The sequence below is a fragment of the Caloenas nicobarica genome, chromosome 1 (genome assembly GCF_036013445.1).
Source record: "Caloenas nicobarica isolate bCalNic1 chromosome 1, bCalNic1.hap1, whole genome shotgun sequence".
Lineage (NCBI taxonomy): Eukaryota > Metazoa > Chordata > Aves > Columbiformes > Columbidae > Caloenas > Caloenas nicobarica.
The window spans coordinates 147,705,705-147,721,494 of NC_088245.1; the positions used below are offsets into that span (position 1 = coordinate 147,705,705).

The following is a 15,790-nucleotide window of genomic DNA, read 5'->3' on the forward strand; positions in this document are numbered from 1 at the left end:
AGAATGGAATGGAAGAGAAGAGAAAGGGAAGAGAAAGGGAAGAGAAAGGGAAGAGAAAGGGAAGAGAAAGGGAAGAGAAAGGGAAGAGAAAGGGAAGAGAAAGGGAAGAGAAAGGGAAGAGAAAGGGAAGAGAAAGGGAAGAGAAAGGGAAGAGAAAGGGAAGAGAAAGGGAAGAGAAAGAGAAGGAGAAGGGAGCAGTTGGAATGGACGTACAATGATCATTTAGTCCAACTGCCTCAGCACTTCAGGGCTGACTGAAAGTTAAAGCATTATTACTATTTCAATGCTAGGATTTTGTAGACTGGAGCAGAAGGGATAAGAACAGCCCTGCAGACTGTCCAAGCAAGAATAGGATGAATGGAATAAGCGCATTCAGATGTCCCTTAGTGTGCCATGCCCAGGCGCAATTCACATCGATACCACTGTCCTGAAGATGAGCTCAACCTTCAAAGCTTGCAGAGACACTGCAAAAGGGATTACTGCACAACAGACCAGGCAATGAGACGTTCCCCCTCAACAACTTTATTTATCTCCTAAATCACATAGCATCTTCTGATTTTTCCAGTTATATTTCATTATAATCAAGTGTGGTAAGACATTTCATAGTAAGCAAGAGAAAGACTAGACCGGTGAAAGCCTAGACTAAGTAGCTTCTTGCCATAGAGAACTATTACTACTGTAAGAAAAGTTATGCATATGAACAGAACCATACTACTTTGCAAGAGAGAAAATTAACGCAAAACACCCTCAGCCAAACAAGCTTTCTATAGAAACTTAATATTCCTCGTTAACATCTTCTCATAATTTCTATCTGGGATTTTAACCAGGGGTTAATTTGGTTGTTAAACAAGCTATAGGCAACAGCTTTCCACACACACACTACTAGCTGGGGTTACCTTGAGCTTCTTGGACATGCTGACACTGACCATGCTCAGAACCGGTTTGGGGTTTCCCATCTGTGACTCACCAATAGCTATGGCCCAGTAAACTTCTGATCCGTTCAATAACTCACCACATGCAATGGCAGAGTAAACCTGTGAGCCTGGGACTTGGAGTAAAATTCGAAACGGAGCGACACGTGCATTAGAGTCTAACACAGCATCCAGGGCGCCAACCAAGCGACCTGCAAACAAAAGCCAGGGGAAAGAGAATTAATGCCAACTTTTACTTCTGTAGCCTGCAAGTCTTCTCACATCTAAAGCTGTAAAATTAAAATCCAGAATATAACAACAACAATAGCAATTCTTTCCCTGTTTTACGCTGCGATGTACAAATGCTCAAAATGTGAAAGGCAAACTAGATTAGAAGATCAAAAACATATCGAGTTCTTTGCATTTCCAGTTTTGCCTCATATATACGTATATAAACACAGAATTGAAGTGGAAAGACCTGAGGGCACCTGAAGAAGTTACCGTTCCAGCCCTACTCTGAAGCTGGATAAATACACCTATGCCACAAGTGGTATTTGTCTAACCTGTTCTTCAAAACCTCTCACAACCAAGATGCAACAACCTCCCCAGCTAGCCTCTTCCACTATTTTCACTAAGTATTCTTTCAGAGGAAAAACAAACAAACCAACCCCAGCAACCAAACAAGCCAACCACCACGATCTTAAACTCTCTAGCTGGAAATTAATTCTGCTCCCCAGAAAACAGAGAGTAATTGACCACAAGCACTTTTTATGTTAATGCTTGACGTACTGAAAAAGTATCATCATACTTGCCCACCTTTGAATGAATTCTCTTTTTCTAAAAAGCCCAATTGCCTCATCTCATCCTTATGGGTAATATTATTCCAACAGCTCATTATTCTTGAGCTTAAATTGGAATCTCTCCAGCTTATTTTTAAGTGCGACACTCCAAACTGGACATGATGCTCACTACCAGTAAGGTACCAGCTGTAAGAAGAGTAGAAAATCACCTCCTGTATCTTGCGTGTACACCGAAGTATCCAAAAAACTTTGCAGCAGTATCCCACTGTAAATTGGGCACTTGACATAAACACAGGCAAATCAGTTTTTGAGAGCTGGGGCAACTGCTGTCCCCCCAAAAGACTTTCCAGTCTGGAGGTCAGCTGGAGTTGCTGGCCTTTCCTGCAGAACCAAACTATGCATCAAAAAGTTATTCAAATGCCATGATTTGCAAGCTGGCTTATTCAAATAACTCAGAACTGGCTTATGGCACCTACAAAGAGCAATTCAGGAGCAGCTCTATATGCAATTCCCCTATACTGTATATCCTGCAGAGACACAACCTCTATGGAGAGGGACGACAGACAGCAAGGAGTGGCTTTACCACCTGTGCTGAAGCCGCTGGATTCTCTAGGAAGTTTTCCACAATATTACATTTTCTCTTTGCACCTTTAATTTTTCCAGCCTAAATGCTATATGTACAGTTGTATTTTTGTTCCTTCGCCGTTAATCCAACATAAAAGGAACGATTCTCAGCCTCCAAAGGCTTTGCCAGCCCTCGGCACCACGTGCAGTTTTTATAATTGTGTTCTCCAACCCATCACCTAAGTGATTAACAGAAACAATGAAATGAGACCTACAAAGTCCTCACCTGAAATGCCTTCTCACCTGGACAACAAACCACGGCTAATTAATTTGAGTATGGCACAACAAAGCAGCAGCGTAACCACCTTCTGGTCTAGAAGGTATAAGAAGCTCACATGGAACAGCATCAAAAACCTTCCAAGAGCAAAGAAAATTGCATCAACTACTTCTTCCTTGCATTCACACACACCATCGATGATGCTTTCGAAGCCAAGCAGAAGCTGGAAACAGTATGTTTTAAAACTACAGGGTGAGATATTATTCTGCACCACTTCGCTTCCAGTTTGCTTATGTCAAGATATCACACCCATCTATTTAAAAAAGAGAACTGAATTTGGAGACTGGTAATACATATAATATCAGAAAACACTAAATGCACTCCTGTAACTGCAAGAAAAAGACAAAAAAACTCAATCCAAGTATAAAAGATAGCAAACCATCCGTGTTCACAGAAAGTAGAGTGCCAACTTCAGTGTGCTGGGTTAAAGCCAGTAAGATAACATTAAATGATGCAGAGAGTAAAAATGGGGTTTAACTTCCAAATTTCAAAAAACTTGGGGCATTACAAGAAAGAAACAGAACAAAGTTATGAAGTGCCCTGCATATTTTCCCAGGATGATAGATCTAGGAGAAAAATTTCTTTTTCATTTCACTAAAGTCATGGAAAAAAGTCAACTAACAGTAAGTGCTACCAAAATCCCAAGAGAACATTTAGTGAACATCTCATTTGTGAAATACTTCTTTTTCAGAAATCATGAAAAACTGCACGAAAGCACAGAAGTAGCTGCAAAATTTTGTTTTACTTCTTAGCCTGTGCAAAATTAAGTCCTTTTTCTGTTCCTGAATAACTGACCAGAAAACCCAATTCCTCTTCTCACTGTTTACTTCTGCTTACAATTTCCATTTTGCTTACCAAGTATTACAAAAAAAAAGTTTCCTCCTACAACTTTGCAAATTAATTACCTCCCTTGTCTAAACTACCCATAGCTAAAATATTAACTAAGGAAAACAAAGAGGAGCCAGAACTAAGACTGAAAGGAAAAGAGTGTACACTTCTCACTGCATCATCAAAAAATAAACAACCTAAAAATCCCTGAACAAACAAACAAGAAACTTCACACTGTACACTGATTTTGAAACATGCTTTGAAAAACACCTAGCTTGTGAGTGAGCACCTTTCTAATAAAATGTCCTAACAGCTGGTTCCATGGAAGGGTCTCTTATAAAACAGGATCTGTCCATAAAATAAAAGGATCTCTGGCTCGCAGGTATATATAAATTACATGAAGGGTCTCTGGCTCACATGTTGATGCATTAACATGCCTTCAGGTAGGATGCAGCAGACCTCTTCTGTATCACGGGTAACCGTGAATCATTTATACCCACAGAACAGCCAAAAATTAAAAGGAAACAGAAACAGAGGGCAGGGAAAAGAAGAATTGCTACAATGGTTTCGTTTCCAAAATTCCCATCATTTTTTTCTTTTTAGTCTATATGGGACAAGAGTTTTGGGAGGAACTTAAAATCTAGAGTACCGCTTTCCTTTTAACAAGCCACCCCACCAACTTCTCCTCCACTTTTTGACCTCCCAAGATGCAGAACTATGTCAGGGAAGGAGTAAACTGCACACTAACTGCACTAAGGAGAGATAGAGACGTAGGTTTGCAAAGCCTTTGCGGGTTCCTCAAAAGGTAGAGGGTTTTTTTGCATGCAGAAAGAATGCTCCCAGGCTAAAATCCATATGCAAGTTTCAGGTGTAATGTATACTTCCGACAAATACCAAAGAGGTGGAAAAGGACACGCTTCTACTGAAATTATATGCTTCTCCTCAATAAATCTGATTACTTCAGCTGTAAGGTGGATTTCAGGTAGAGGGAACACTTATCCGTATTATTTCAGAATTGAGTCTAGAAAACAAAACTGGGAAACTCACTACAAATCCCACACCTTACTTGGTATGTATTTCATTGCTATTTTTGAAACACATCTATTGCTTCAATACTGGAAGTAAAATCCAAGTAAATCAAGAGTGTTGTACTTCTAATTGCAAACCCATTTTATCATATGTACATGCATATTATGGATACAATACCACAAATAAACTGAAGTATAAAAATCAGCAAGGAATCACTTCAAATTCTGCAAGAGGTGGGAGTGTCTCCCTTTTAGAGAGGTCAGTCTGTAACCAAATGAGATGCAAACAGGACATCATGCACAATGAACTTGTTGAGCACTTCTTCACAGTAAAAAAAAAAAGCCAAGGATATTTTACGACGATCAGGTTCTCAAATGAACTATCACAAGCGCAGCGCTCTTCAGCTTTAAACACATGGTTTCTTACGTGCTTCCAGAAAGATAAAAGATCCCATTACACGTTATCCTGTGTCATGCTCATAACTAATCTAGAAAAAGGAACATGTTTACAGAAAGTTAATCTAGCACCAATTTTTACTAAACATACCGTATCTTTCAAACTAAAGAATGCAAGCTCCCTTCCCAGATCAGTGCTAATTATCCACATGGTATTTCAAAAATTCTTTTAAACTACTGAGACGCTGGGCAGAGGGTGATTAAACCTGAACCCAAACTAAAAACTGGAACTGAAAAATTATCTATTATTTCCATCTTTTAGGACAATACTCAAGAGACAGTCCAAGGCACTAATAATTACTCCTGGCCCAACAGCACATGAATTAAGGAACCCTCTACATAGAGCAAGATGATTTCTGCTTACCTCCGTCATATTTTAAAGGCCTTAAAGGGAAACATTTCAGAACTACTCAAAGACCTTCCCATAAATGGGGGGGGGGTCACTTCGGCAGTTAAGCCATGCTGCAAGGCAGAGGGACTCGGACTGATCACTTAGGAGGCTTGGACCAATAAATTAATAAAATATTCAAAAAATAAAACAAAAAACCTGAAGGCCAAAGCTGCTATTGCCTTTTTTTGCGGGGGGGGGGGGGGGGGGAGGGGAATAAAGAAAAAAAATAAAGAGAGAGTTAAATCTGAGGCTAAGTGACAAGGAAGCCTGCAGTACCACAATACTGAGCAATATTACCCTTACAGTTTTACTTTGTTTTTAAATACGACATCTGGTCCCCACAGCCGGGATCCTTTGTTTAACGCACAGTCATAAATTTAACACAAAGCGGGAAGTAAAGGTCAGTCTAGTTCAAAGAAGCAATAACATGTGGTATCTGCAATTAGTTGGTCAGAAATTCTGACGGCGCTTTTAAAAGCTGGGGAACGGCAGGCCAGACACGAGGAAGAAGGAGGCACCTCTTCCCACCCATGTGCCACAGCCCTGAACCCCCCAAATCAAGCGCTTATACCCATTCTCCCAAAACCAAAGGGGTCACACAGAAGGCAAGAGTCCAGCCTGCGCCTCCAGCATCCTGGGTAACAGCTTTAGCCACTGCACAAACAAACTGACCACCGCAGAAGTTTGAAGCAGAGAGAAAACTGCTTTCTACTTCTTCTTGGCCTACTTGGAAGAAAAAGACTTGAGGTTCCCATTGCACCCGAGACCAGCACTCCTGGAGAACAAGGTGTGCTTCAAGAACATCTGCCAAACCGAGCCTTTCGGAGAAAACAGACAGAGGACCACCACCACAGTACCTAGACCCACACTAATTTGCCAAGATGCCCATCAACTCCAAAGCTGAGGCTGCTCTTGGCCACAGGCAACCTACGCTTACCTGGATTGTGACAAAGCCCTGCTTTAAATACTCAGACCCTTTTGTGGTTTTTTTTTTTTCTTCAATCAGGCTAGGTTATTTTTGTAAGACAAAGCCACCAAACGGAGGGATTTGTGACTACGGCCACAGCCCAGCACTCTTGGCAGGCTCCCACTCCGGTATGAAGCCACAAAGTGTAAAGCATGCCTCTAGATTCATCCTGAGAAGCTCGCTGCTGTTCCTGCTTCAGAAAGCTGGGGGCTGAAAGAAAAACAAGCCCAGAAAGCAAAAGCAGCAGTCTGACAAAAGAGTACTTTACCTGAAATTGGGAGAAAGCTCTTCCCAAGAAGTGGAAGGAGCTAACAGTACAGGTTCTTTCCCAGAGGATGCAGTTAATAGCTGCAAGAGGCACTCTAAGCTGTTCAGGCATGTGAATTGGGAGAAAAGAGAAAATCAAACAATTCAGATGACCATAAAAATAAAGCCGGGGTTTTTTTAGGACAGTGAAACTGAACTAACAGCTTAAATAAAGCAGAATCTCAGCTCTTTGAGGAAGAGAAGCACGCTAAACCCTGAACCCTAATTATGCTTCTTCACCTAGTTTCCTCCATCTTGCAATGATTCACAAACAATTAGAGTCTCACAATAGCCATGGTGGCAGTAATTAGCCCTGCTAGAGGAGGCGAGCATCTGGCTGAACCAGCAGCCCACCAGGCAGCAGGACACAGGGAGGGACTTGTGGATGTCCCCGCTCCCCAGCCCCTCACCATCCCTCTGCTCCAGCTGCAGGAGAAAGGTGGTTTTCACATCAACCCAGACAACCTCAGCCTGCCAAAAGGGCACTCTAGATCACAGAATCACAGAATGTTAGGGATTGGAAGGGACCTCAAAAGATCATCTAGTCCAATCCCCCTGCCAGAGCAGGAACACCTAGGTGAGGTTACACAGGAAGGCGTCCAGGCAGGTTTTGAATGTCTCCAGAGAAGGAGACTCCACAACCTCCCTGGGCAGCCTGTTCCAGTGTTCCGTCACCCTCACTGAGAAGAAGTTTCTTCTCAAATTTAAGTGGAACCTCTTGTGTTCCAGCTTGAACCCACTACCCCTTGTCTTACTGTTGGTTGTCACCGAGAACAGCCTGGTTCCATCCTCGTGACACTCACCCTTTATATATTTCTAAACATACATGAGGTCACCCCTCAGTCTCCTCTTCTCCAAGCTAGAGAGCCCCAGCTCCCTCAGCCTTTCCTCATAAGGGAGATGCTCCACTCCCTTCATCATCTTCGTGGCCCTGCGCTGGACTCTCTCCAGCAGTTCCCTGTCCTAGATAGCAGGGGTCGCTCGCCTGGCTCTGTGCAGCATCTCCGAAGCTTTCCATAGGACCAATATCCCTGCTGAGAGAGAGATGGGGCAGTTACGAAGCTGGATCCCACATGGCCTCAACCATCTCACCACCTAGGAGCACCTAGTTGGTGACCGCAACCCAAGGTGAGATCCGGAGCTCAGATGTGCTGAGGACCACCTTAGTTCTGTCTTCATCCTCACCCCTCAGAGCCCAGCAGGAGAGCACCACAAGAACCGGGTGTTATAGGCTCAGGTGGAGGCTTCCGAGCTGCACCAAGGTAGGACACAGCCCAGGATGGCGAGCATGAAGGTACTGCTGGCCAGCGGTAACCCCTAGCATAAACATTCAGGGACATCTGTAGGTCTTTCATACCATCTTGATTTGATTTCTCTAAAAGTTCAAGACTCAGATGGTTAACGGGTTGTTATTTTCACTCAGGACTCCCTAAAATCCACGTTTTTGCTGGATAAGAGCCCCATCGGTTATACAAGGCCACTAACGACAGCAGCGCAATGTCTTGGCTTTACACCAGCCACACAGTCTTTGCTGAATTCTGCAAAATTCTACAAACAGGTTTTGAAACAATACAGCACCTATGAGAAAGTACTTCTTGTTAGGCTTTCCCCACTAAAAAAAGTTGCAGATCTTATCTGGGAAAGTACATAAGAAAAAGGATGAAGGAGGACTCCTCCAAGGGCTGTAGGAAGGCTGTGTTTCCTTTCCAACGATTAGGGCTCACCACACTTGAAGATAAGCACAGACAACATTAGATTTCAGTGTAAAGACCTAACGCTCCAAGCATTTATTCACCCATGGAAATCCCAACATTCAAGCCTCTACACTAGTGCCAACATGGGCTCTGCCAGATCAAATACTGCCACTAGGTAAACTGGGATTTGTTGGGGTTTTGGTTTGTTTGGGGTTTTTGTTGGTGTGGTGGGGAGTTTTAGTTGGTTGGGGGGGGGGAGTGTGTTTTGTGGTTTTGTTTTTTTGTTCGTTGTTTTGGGTTTTGTTTGTTTGGTTTCCAATCTGGCATGGAGAAACAAATCGAAGCAAAATTAACTCCTCAGTCCCAGCACTCTGGGGAGGCCGCACAAGAGAAACGAGGGTAGTTTGGGCGTTCCACTGTGGAGGCCGGTGTCCCGCGGTCCCCGTGACTCCCGTTTCCCTGGGCGTAATGCTGAGATCTTGCTCCAGCACCGGCCCACAGCATGGGGAGGGAAAGGCCACACCGGGGAAACAGAAGCCGCGCACCCGCTCTCCCGGAATGGCGGGAACGCCACGGCAGCCCCGGGGCACTGGTTACTTCTCCTCGGCCCCATTTCCCCGCAGGCCGTTTCCCCAGGCGGGCACACAGCCATGACAGGGCTCTCACAGCTGCTTATCTCGAGTCCTCTGCCACCGGCCCCGGTCAGGCCGAGCCTATTTTTATAGCTGCAGAGCCAAACGCTTCGATTCTCACGTTACAAGTGAAAATACCTGAAGCTGTTTTCCACCTGAAGACGGGCGAGAAGGTGGGACACACAAGCTGCTGCTGCAGCAGCGAATTACCCAGACATGGGATACTACTTGGGGCAGTAAAAAAATAAAAAAGTCTGTCTCGTTTTTGGTGGGTGCTGTAAATAACACTGAAGACACCATTCTAGCATTACTTACACTCTGCCACCACCAACGCATGCCATTATTTTCTAAGGAAGACGTTTTTTACGATGCAAGTGGTGAGACACTGGACCAGGTTGCCCAAACATGAATGCCGCATCCCTGGAAGAGTTCAAGGTCAGGTTGGATGGGGCTTTGAGCAATCTGGTCTAGTGAAAATGTCCCTGCCCATGGCAGGGGGTTGGAACTAGATGATCTTTGAAGGTCCCTTCCATCCCAAACCATTGTCTGATTTTCCTGCCTTTTTCTGTGGCGTTTGGCCTCCACAATGTGAAACTAAAAACCCACCGTAGCTGTTCACTGGATTAGTGTTGTGCGGGCTGGTGGTCAGTCTCCGAGCAGACACAACCCAGACCCCGTTCTCCATGTGCAGGTCCATCATCACCTTTTAATATCAGAATTTATCACAACATCAGCATTTCAACACCAGCACCTGTGTTTCACCTTACCCAACTCAGCATTGCTGTGCCTTAGGAGGAGGAAACCCACCCCAGCCAGAGGGAGCCAGAGCAGCACCCACAGCTTGGTCAGAGGCTCAGGGCTCAGGAATTAGGGGTGCCCGGCCTTGCTGTTAGGAGCCCTCCTGCTCCTATCCCTCCTTCCAGCTCCTGCCTCTCAGCCAAATGCTCTAATGGAGAAGCCACCCTCTTGGGAAAGAGCTCAGAAGCACGCATTCTCCTTAAAAAAATGTTACAGTAAAATAAGGAGGAAAATAATAAAAGAGGATAAAACCTGCCGATCTGAATTCCAGCTATGGGCAAGGCTAGATAATATTTTGACCAGAGTCCAAGCTTTCAGTAAAGTATTTAGATATCCCCCTCCCTTTCTGCAAGGCTTCAGAGAGACCTCTGCCTTAAAAAACAAAACAAAACAAAAACACACCCACAAAACAAAAAAACAAACAAACGAACAAACAAAAAACGCCCATGAATACAGACAGTGAGCACCACCAATATCCTTTATTAACTTCATTATTGTGGCGTCTTCGTCTCCTCAGTCTGCTCCCTTTAAAATAAAAGCCGTGATGGTTGGTTGGTTGGTTTTGTTGTTTGCTGGTTTTTTTGGAAACTTTTTTGTTTGCTTGGGTTCTTTGTTTATATTTGGGGTTTTTTTTTGGGGGGGGAGAGGTGTTTTGGAGGGGTTGTTTGTTTGAAGGGTTTTGTTTGTTTTTATTTGGTTTTTAATTAGAGCTCAGATTGAGCGTCTATCTATCTGTAACTTGTTCTGGTATCTTTGACATATTTTAAGACTAAAAGGCAAACTGTTTGGAAGACTATATTGCGACAGATCTTTTAATATGCTGCTCATTTTGCCTTTCACTCATCCAAAAGGTAAAAGTTTACAGGAATACCCATTTGTATTCTCTACTAAAAAGACAAGTCTTCACCATATTTGTGACCCTCTCCTGCTAAAATGTAATCAACAGGGGCAAACTAGATGGATTCCTCACCCAAGTCCCAGGAACCCTCAACCTCTGTGGTCCCCTCACTGTCTCTATTATGAAATTATTTACCTAGACCTTGGGAGATGCACAGGGCTACTAAAAGGTGATGTATTCACAATGATTACAGTAGTGTTTGGACTGGAAAGCATGAAAGAACAGCAAAAGATCTTTTGGTTTTTAATTTCCAGAAAAGAGACACAGTTTATTAATAGCCATTTTTCTGTACGCATTAAAAAAATAAAATCCAGGCAAGGGGAAAATAAGCAAGAGAGCTCTTATCATGTAACTACTCAGATCTCCATTCACAACCAAGAGGTGCTCCATAGATCGCTTCAAAAGCTATCAGCCTGCAAGAATTTTATTTAAAAGAAAAAATAAAATTCTAAGACAGAAGTTTACTTCAATTGCTGGCATATAGCTCTAGGAAGTATGTTTCTCTTGCCTACCACATTTATTTTTATTATAGGAATAATAAGGTTCAGATTCATGTACAGAAGATGCTTCTTTTTGCCAGTATATTATCTTATAAAATTGTGAACTATAAAGGTCTATATGAGCTGAAGGAGAAATTAATTTCTTTTCAAAATGTTCATGCTCTGCGAGTTGCAAACAATGTAAGACCACATCCAGTTTGGAAAGTGCCCTGAGCTGAAAATGGAGGCTAGAAGAATAGTATGGAGAAATAGCATAACTAAATTAAAAGTCACAGATAAAACAGGAACAAAACATAATATTTTATTGATCTACTTCAAGCAAGAAATTAAAGAATCACTGTATCTCAGAAAATAAAGACTGCTGCTTGGAACAAAGAGTTCATTTTAAAGTTTCATTTAACCTTATTTATATAAGGTAAAAATTCACAAGTATTTAAATAATCTTAAGTGGGTCTTAATATACTAAGAGTGTGCAATGTGAAGTACTGTGTAAACAGCAACTGCAAAGCTAGCTGCCTGGGAAGAGGGAAAAGCTCCTCTCAGTCCAAGCACTCACGATGAAATCATTCCCAACACCTCCCAAAAGAAGTAGTTTTGCTGTCAAAATATATAAAACTAATCTAATCAAACAGGAAGGTGAATGAAGCTTTCAACATCCCCCAATAAAAATGAAAGTAGTGATTCACTTACAGGCTAAACCATCTTGCACTATTCCACCATAAGGGATTTGACAGTATTTTTGACTACTGATGGCATCTCGAGCTTGTCATTAATATGTAACCTCAGAAACAAAGATATCAGCAAGTACCAAATCCAGCCAACTTTGACCTGGTAATCATGGCTACATCAAAAGTCTTTTTTGTAGGGATAGCTAAGGCAATGTCCAATTAGGAGAACAAAAAAAACCACCAACCAACCAAACCAAAACAAATGCAGAACCAACAGAAATTGATGAGCTAAATATTTTTTTTTTAAATCTATAACTTCAAATTAGTTTTAAAATTAATTATTAGTTAAAAAATTATAGCTCTGTTTCTGTAAATTATTTCTAAAACATTAGCAATTTACTTCTTAAGCCTCTGATCGAGCAGAACTCTCAAGTAGAGATCCAGGTAAAGTGGCAAGTTAAATATTTAAGTGAAAAGCGTATCCTGAGGAAGACAGAAAGCAGAATGGCACTGGTCAGGTAATGAAGAGTTAAACACAGCCTCCATCACTTTTTGCTGCTTGCAAGCCCAGTGTGCATTCAGTAACTGCCCCAGGATCCAAATTAAATAACAGTAGTAAATATAGTCTCTCTCTTACAAACATCTGCTCAGAGTCCGACTGAAACACAGTACTCAAAGAAAGAAATGTAGATACAGAAGAAAAGCGCTTTTGTGTGAGATATATTCTCCAGTCCAGCCTTCGGGAACTAAATCCACGTGAAATTTACCCTCCAGCTGTACTAACTTACATAATGGACAAAATGCCCTGGTCAGGAGATAGAAGTGTCCTGTAAGAAAAAAGCCCATGCAAATATGAGAACAGGGCCATAAACCAGACACCCTCACAGGTTCAGTACAAATACCACGTTGTAGTTAAGAGGCAGAAGGGCAGCGTCCACCCACCCTGTTTAAAGCAAATTATGTCCCGAGTGGTCCACTGCCCCACCTGCACTCTTTGCTTACGAAACCTAGTCTGGAGGTTTTGTCCCCCTGATCCCACATGGGTCTAATACAGCCTGAGCACAGGCAGCCTCCTCCTCCTCACCAGAGGAGCTCTGAGATTCCCTTTTACCATGGCACTTGCTTTCTCGTACAGGATCTTCACATCTTTGAAACATATACCTTTCCATCAAACTTAATTGCTGTTGGCCAGGGCTCAAGTTTCTAAAGGGAAAAGAAAACAGATATGGATATTGCTCTCTCTTAAGCTTTGGTTCCCCAATAAAACAAACAAAATCTTCTCGCTTACAGCTCTATAGCTTGGTAGACCATACTCTGAAATATGGTAGTGCTTAATTGCCCTTTGTACCTGTCAGTTTGGAAAAGGCAGGTACTAACACAGTGTCCCTACCGTCCTGTAAAGCAGGAATCAGGAGGTAAGCTTTGCACCGAAAGCAGAGCTACCAGTAAAGCCCAACTGTTTCTCCATACAGGTCTCCATTTCGCTCGTCCCAAGTAAAAACTATGAAAAGAAAAATGTAATACATCTAACTCCAGCTATGCTTAATGCTCCCCCACACTTGCTTTTTGACTATAGAACTCTAATTTCTAAGTCCTTTTAAACACAAACATTTCCAAATGGTTTAAAAGACCGTCAGAATTTATCATTCCCTTGGAAAACTTTGTCTGAGACAGGAGCACTTTTCCTTTGCCAGCCAAAAACAGATTTATGCAAGCCCATGCACTGTAGATTCGGCAAAATGATTCACCTGAAACTTAACCAGAAAGAAAAGCAGTTTGTTCAGCTTAAGCTTGCAAATTTCTGCGGCAGAAAGCTCAGGCACGAGGAGTTAACATTTGTGGATCTGAACCTCATGATTGTCCTGGACCTAAATCAAGCAGCTGTAAACGGCTATTTTTAACTCTGAAAATTAATCCACATCGTTCTTAAAATCACAAAAGAGTGCCCTGTGACTTCTACGCATGGGGCAGGGGAAAACATGTGGGTAGACGGTTGTTTAACTCGACGGCAAAACTTCCATTAACCTTATCACAGCTAGCATTTCATTAGTAATACATTGATAACACAGGATCTACCAAGCCACAACTGAGCGTTGTGCTTCTTTATGACTCCACAGCTAGGACTAGCTCTTATTAAAAAAAAAATAAAAAATGCAGAAAGCAGTATTATCGGTCAATGGTTCAGGAACAAAAGGTTTTAATAAAATAAATACCAAACCTGGTAACGTAGCTTCTTAAACTGCCTAGAACATACTGACTCTGAAAATACCTATTCTTTCAAATATACAAAGCACCTTTAAAAACCCTGATTTTTTTAAAAGGTACAAACCAGCCTCATCTACTTTTAAGTGAGAATTACACATTAAACTGTATTTTTTTCTCCAAAGCATTGTTTGTTTGAATTCAGTTGCTGATCACTTTGAACCGAAAGTTTGGCCCAAATTCCTTACTCGGTTACTCTACAATGTCAGCGTAGCCTAACACAATGTTCTCACTGGAATTATTCACAGATCTATACTGTTGCGAGGGAAAAGAGTAATCCTTGTTCTTCATATTTATCCTTCACTACGCGTACCTAGAGTGCCAGATGGATGTAACATGCCCTATCTACAGCCACTCAAGTCGTAGGATAATTAATACAAAAATAAGCCAGAACCCACTTTTGCACCACACTGAACTAACAACCCCCTCCCCTCAACGCATGTATCGGCCAAAAGTCACAAGTCCTATATGTATTTATCTAACTCCCAACATAGTAACGGGGGGGGCGAGCCCCAGCGCAGGTCGCGGCCAGTCTGCGGGGGTGGGGACGGGGACACAGCCCAGCAGCCCCCCGGCATCCCTCCACCTCCCGCCGCCGAGCCCAGGGGCCCCCGCCCGCTCCCCGCTCCGGCCGCAGCGGGGCCGCCCCCGACCCCCCGGCGGTTCGGCTCCCCCCAGCCAACTCCGCCGGCACCGGCGCGGCTCCTCCGCACCGCGGCACACGGGCTCCGAGCTCGCCCTTAGCCACGCTTAAGCAAGCCACCGGGAGGGGAGAGAGGGGAAAATAAAAAGTGGCTTCAGCGGTGCTCAAGGCTACAGAAGCACGAAGCTGCTCCCGAGGCAACTCGGGGGGAGCCTCCGCACCGCCCGCGGCGCGGGAGCCGCGCTGCCCCGGGCCGCCGGCGTCCCTCGCCCGCTCCGCGCCCCCGCCCGTCTCTCCGTTCCGCGTTATTCCCCGCGCCGTGCCGAGCCGTGCCGAGCCCAGCCGGCCCGGCGAGGGGCCCCGCCGCCGGCCGAACAAAGAGGCCGCTCCCGCCTCCGGCAGCCCGCTCCACCGCCGGGTCCCCCGGTGCGGCCAAGTTCCCGCAGAGCAAAGGCAGGGGAAGCGAGCGGATGCAAGGGGAACCCGCCACCCGGCCCGGCGCCCCGCCGACCCCCCCGCGCCACCAGGTACCCGTGAAGCGGCCGCCGCCGTCTCCGTGGCCCCGACGCCGCTGCAGGATGAAGTAGCCGCTGCTCTTCTGCGTGACCCACAGCTTGAGGGCGTTTTTCAGCAGCACCTCCTCGGGCTTCAGCCACATCTTTCCCCAGCTCGGAGTCTCCCTCTCCTCCCCTCCCGTCCCCCGAGCCCGTCCACCTGCCCCGCACCGCCCCGCACCCCGGCTGCCCGGGTCACATCGCCCCCCGCGGGCGGCGCGGCGCGGCGCCGGCTCCGGCTCCCTCCGTGCGGGCTCGGCCGCCGGGGAGGGGCCGAAGGCGGAGCCCGGGGAACGGGCCGCCCTTCCCGCGGCGCCGGGGGCTTTGTGATCCGGTGTCGCCGCCATCCGCGCAGTCCCGGGTGCTGGGCAGTGATGGCGGAGTGGGGGCGACTCCAGCCGGAGGGAGGAGGAGTGGGAAAGGGGTCCCCGGCTTTTCCTCTCGGGGGTCCCGTGACGCCCCGAGCCCCACACATTGGGGTGCCCACGGCACCCCGGCGTGCTGGCGCACCCCGGCGCATCCCGGCGCATCCCGGCGCATCCCGGCGCATCCC

General features: G+C 45.0%; 1 protein-coding gene across 2 annotated transcripts in view; it reads right to left on the reverse strand.

Moving 5' to 3' along the window:
• The window catches only part of TBC1D8 (TBC1 domain family member 8), a 50,322-nt gene extending 34,901 nt beyond the window's left edge, over positions 1-15,421 (reverse strand). Inside the window, exons 1-2 of one of the 2 annotated variants that reach the window (XM_065630610.1) lie at positions 15,215-15,421; positions 1,013-1,123 (exon numbers count right to left, since the gene is read on the reverse strand). In XM_065630610.1, coding sequence (XP_065486682.1) covers positions 1,013-1,123; positions 15,215-15,341 — 238 coding nt within the window. In that variant the 5' untranslated portion in view covers positions 15,342-15,421. Of the gene's footprint in view, positions 1-967; positions 1,124-15,214 lie in introns of both variants that reach the window. The other variant, XM_065630600.1, reaches the window with a different exon arrangement.
• Positions 15,422-15,790: the final 369 nt, after the last annotated feature.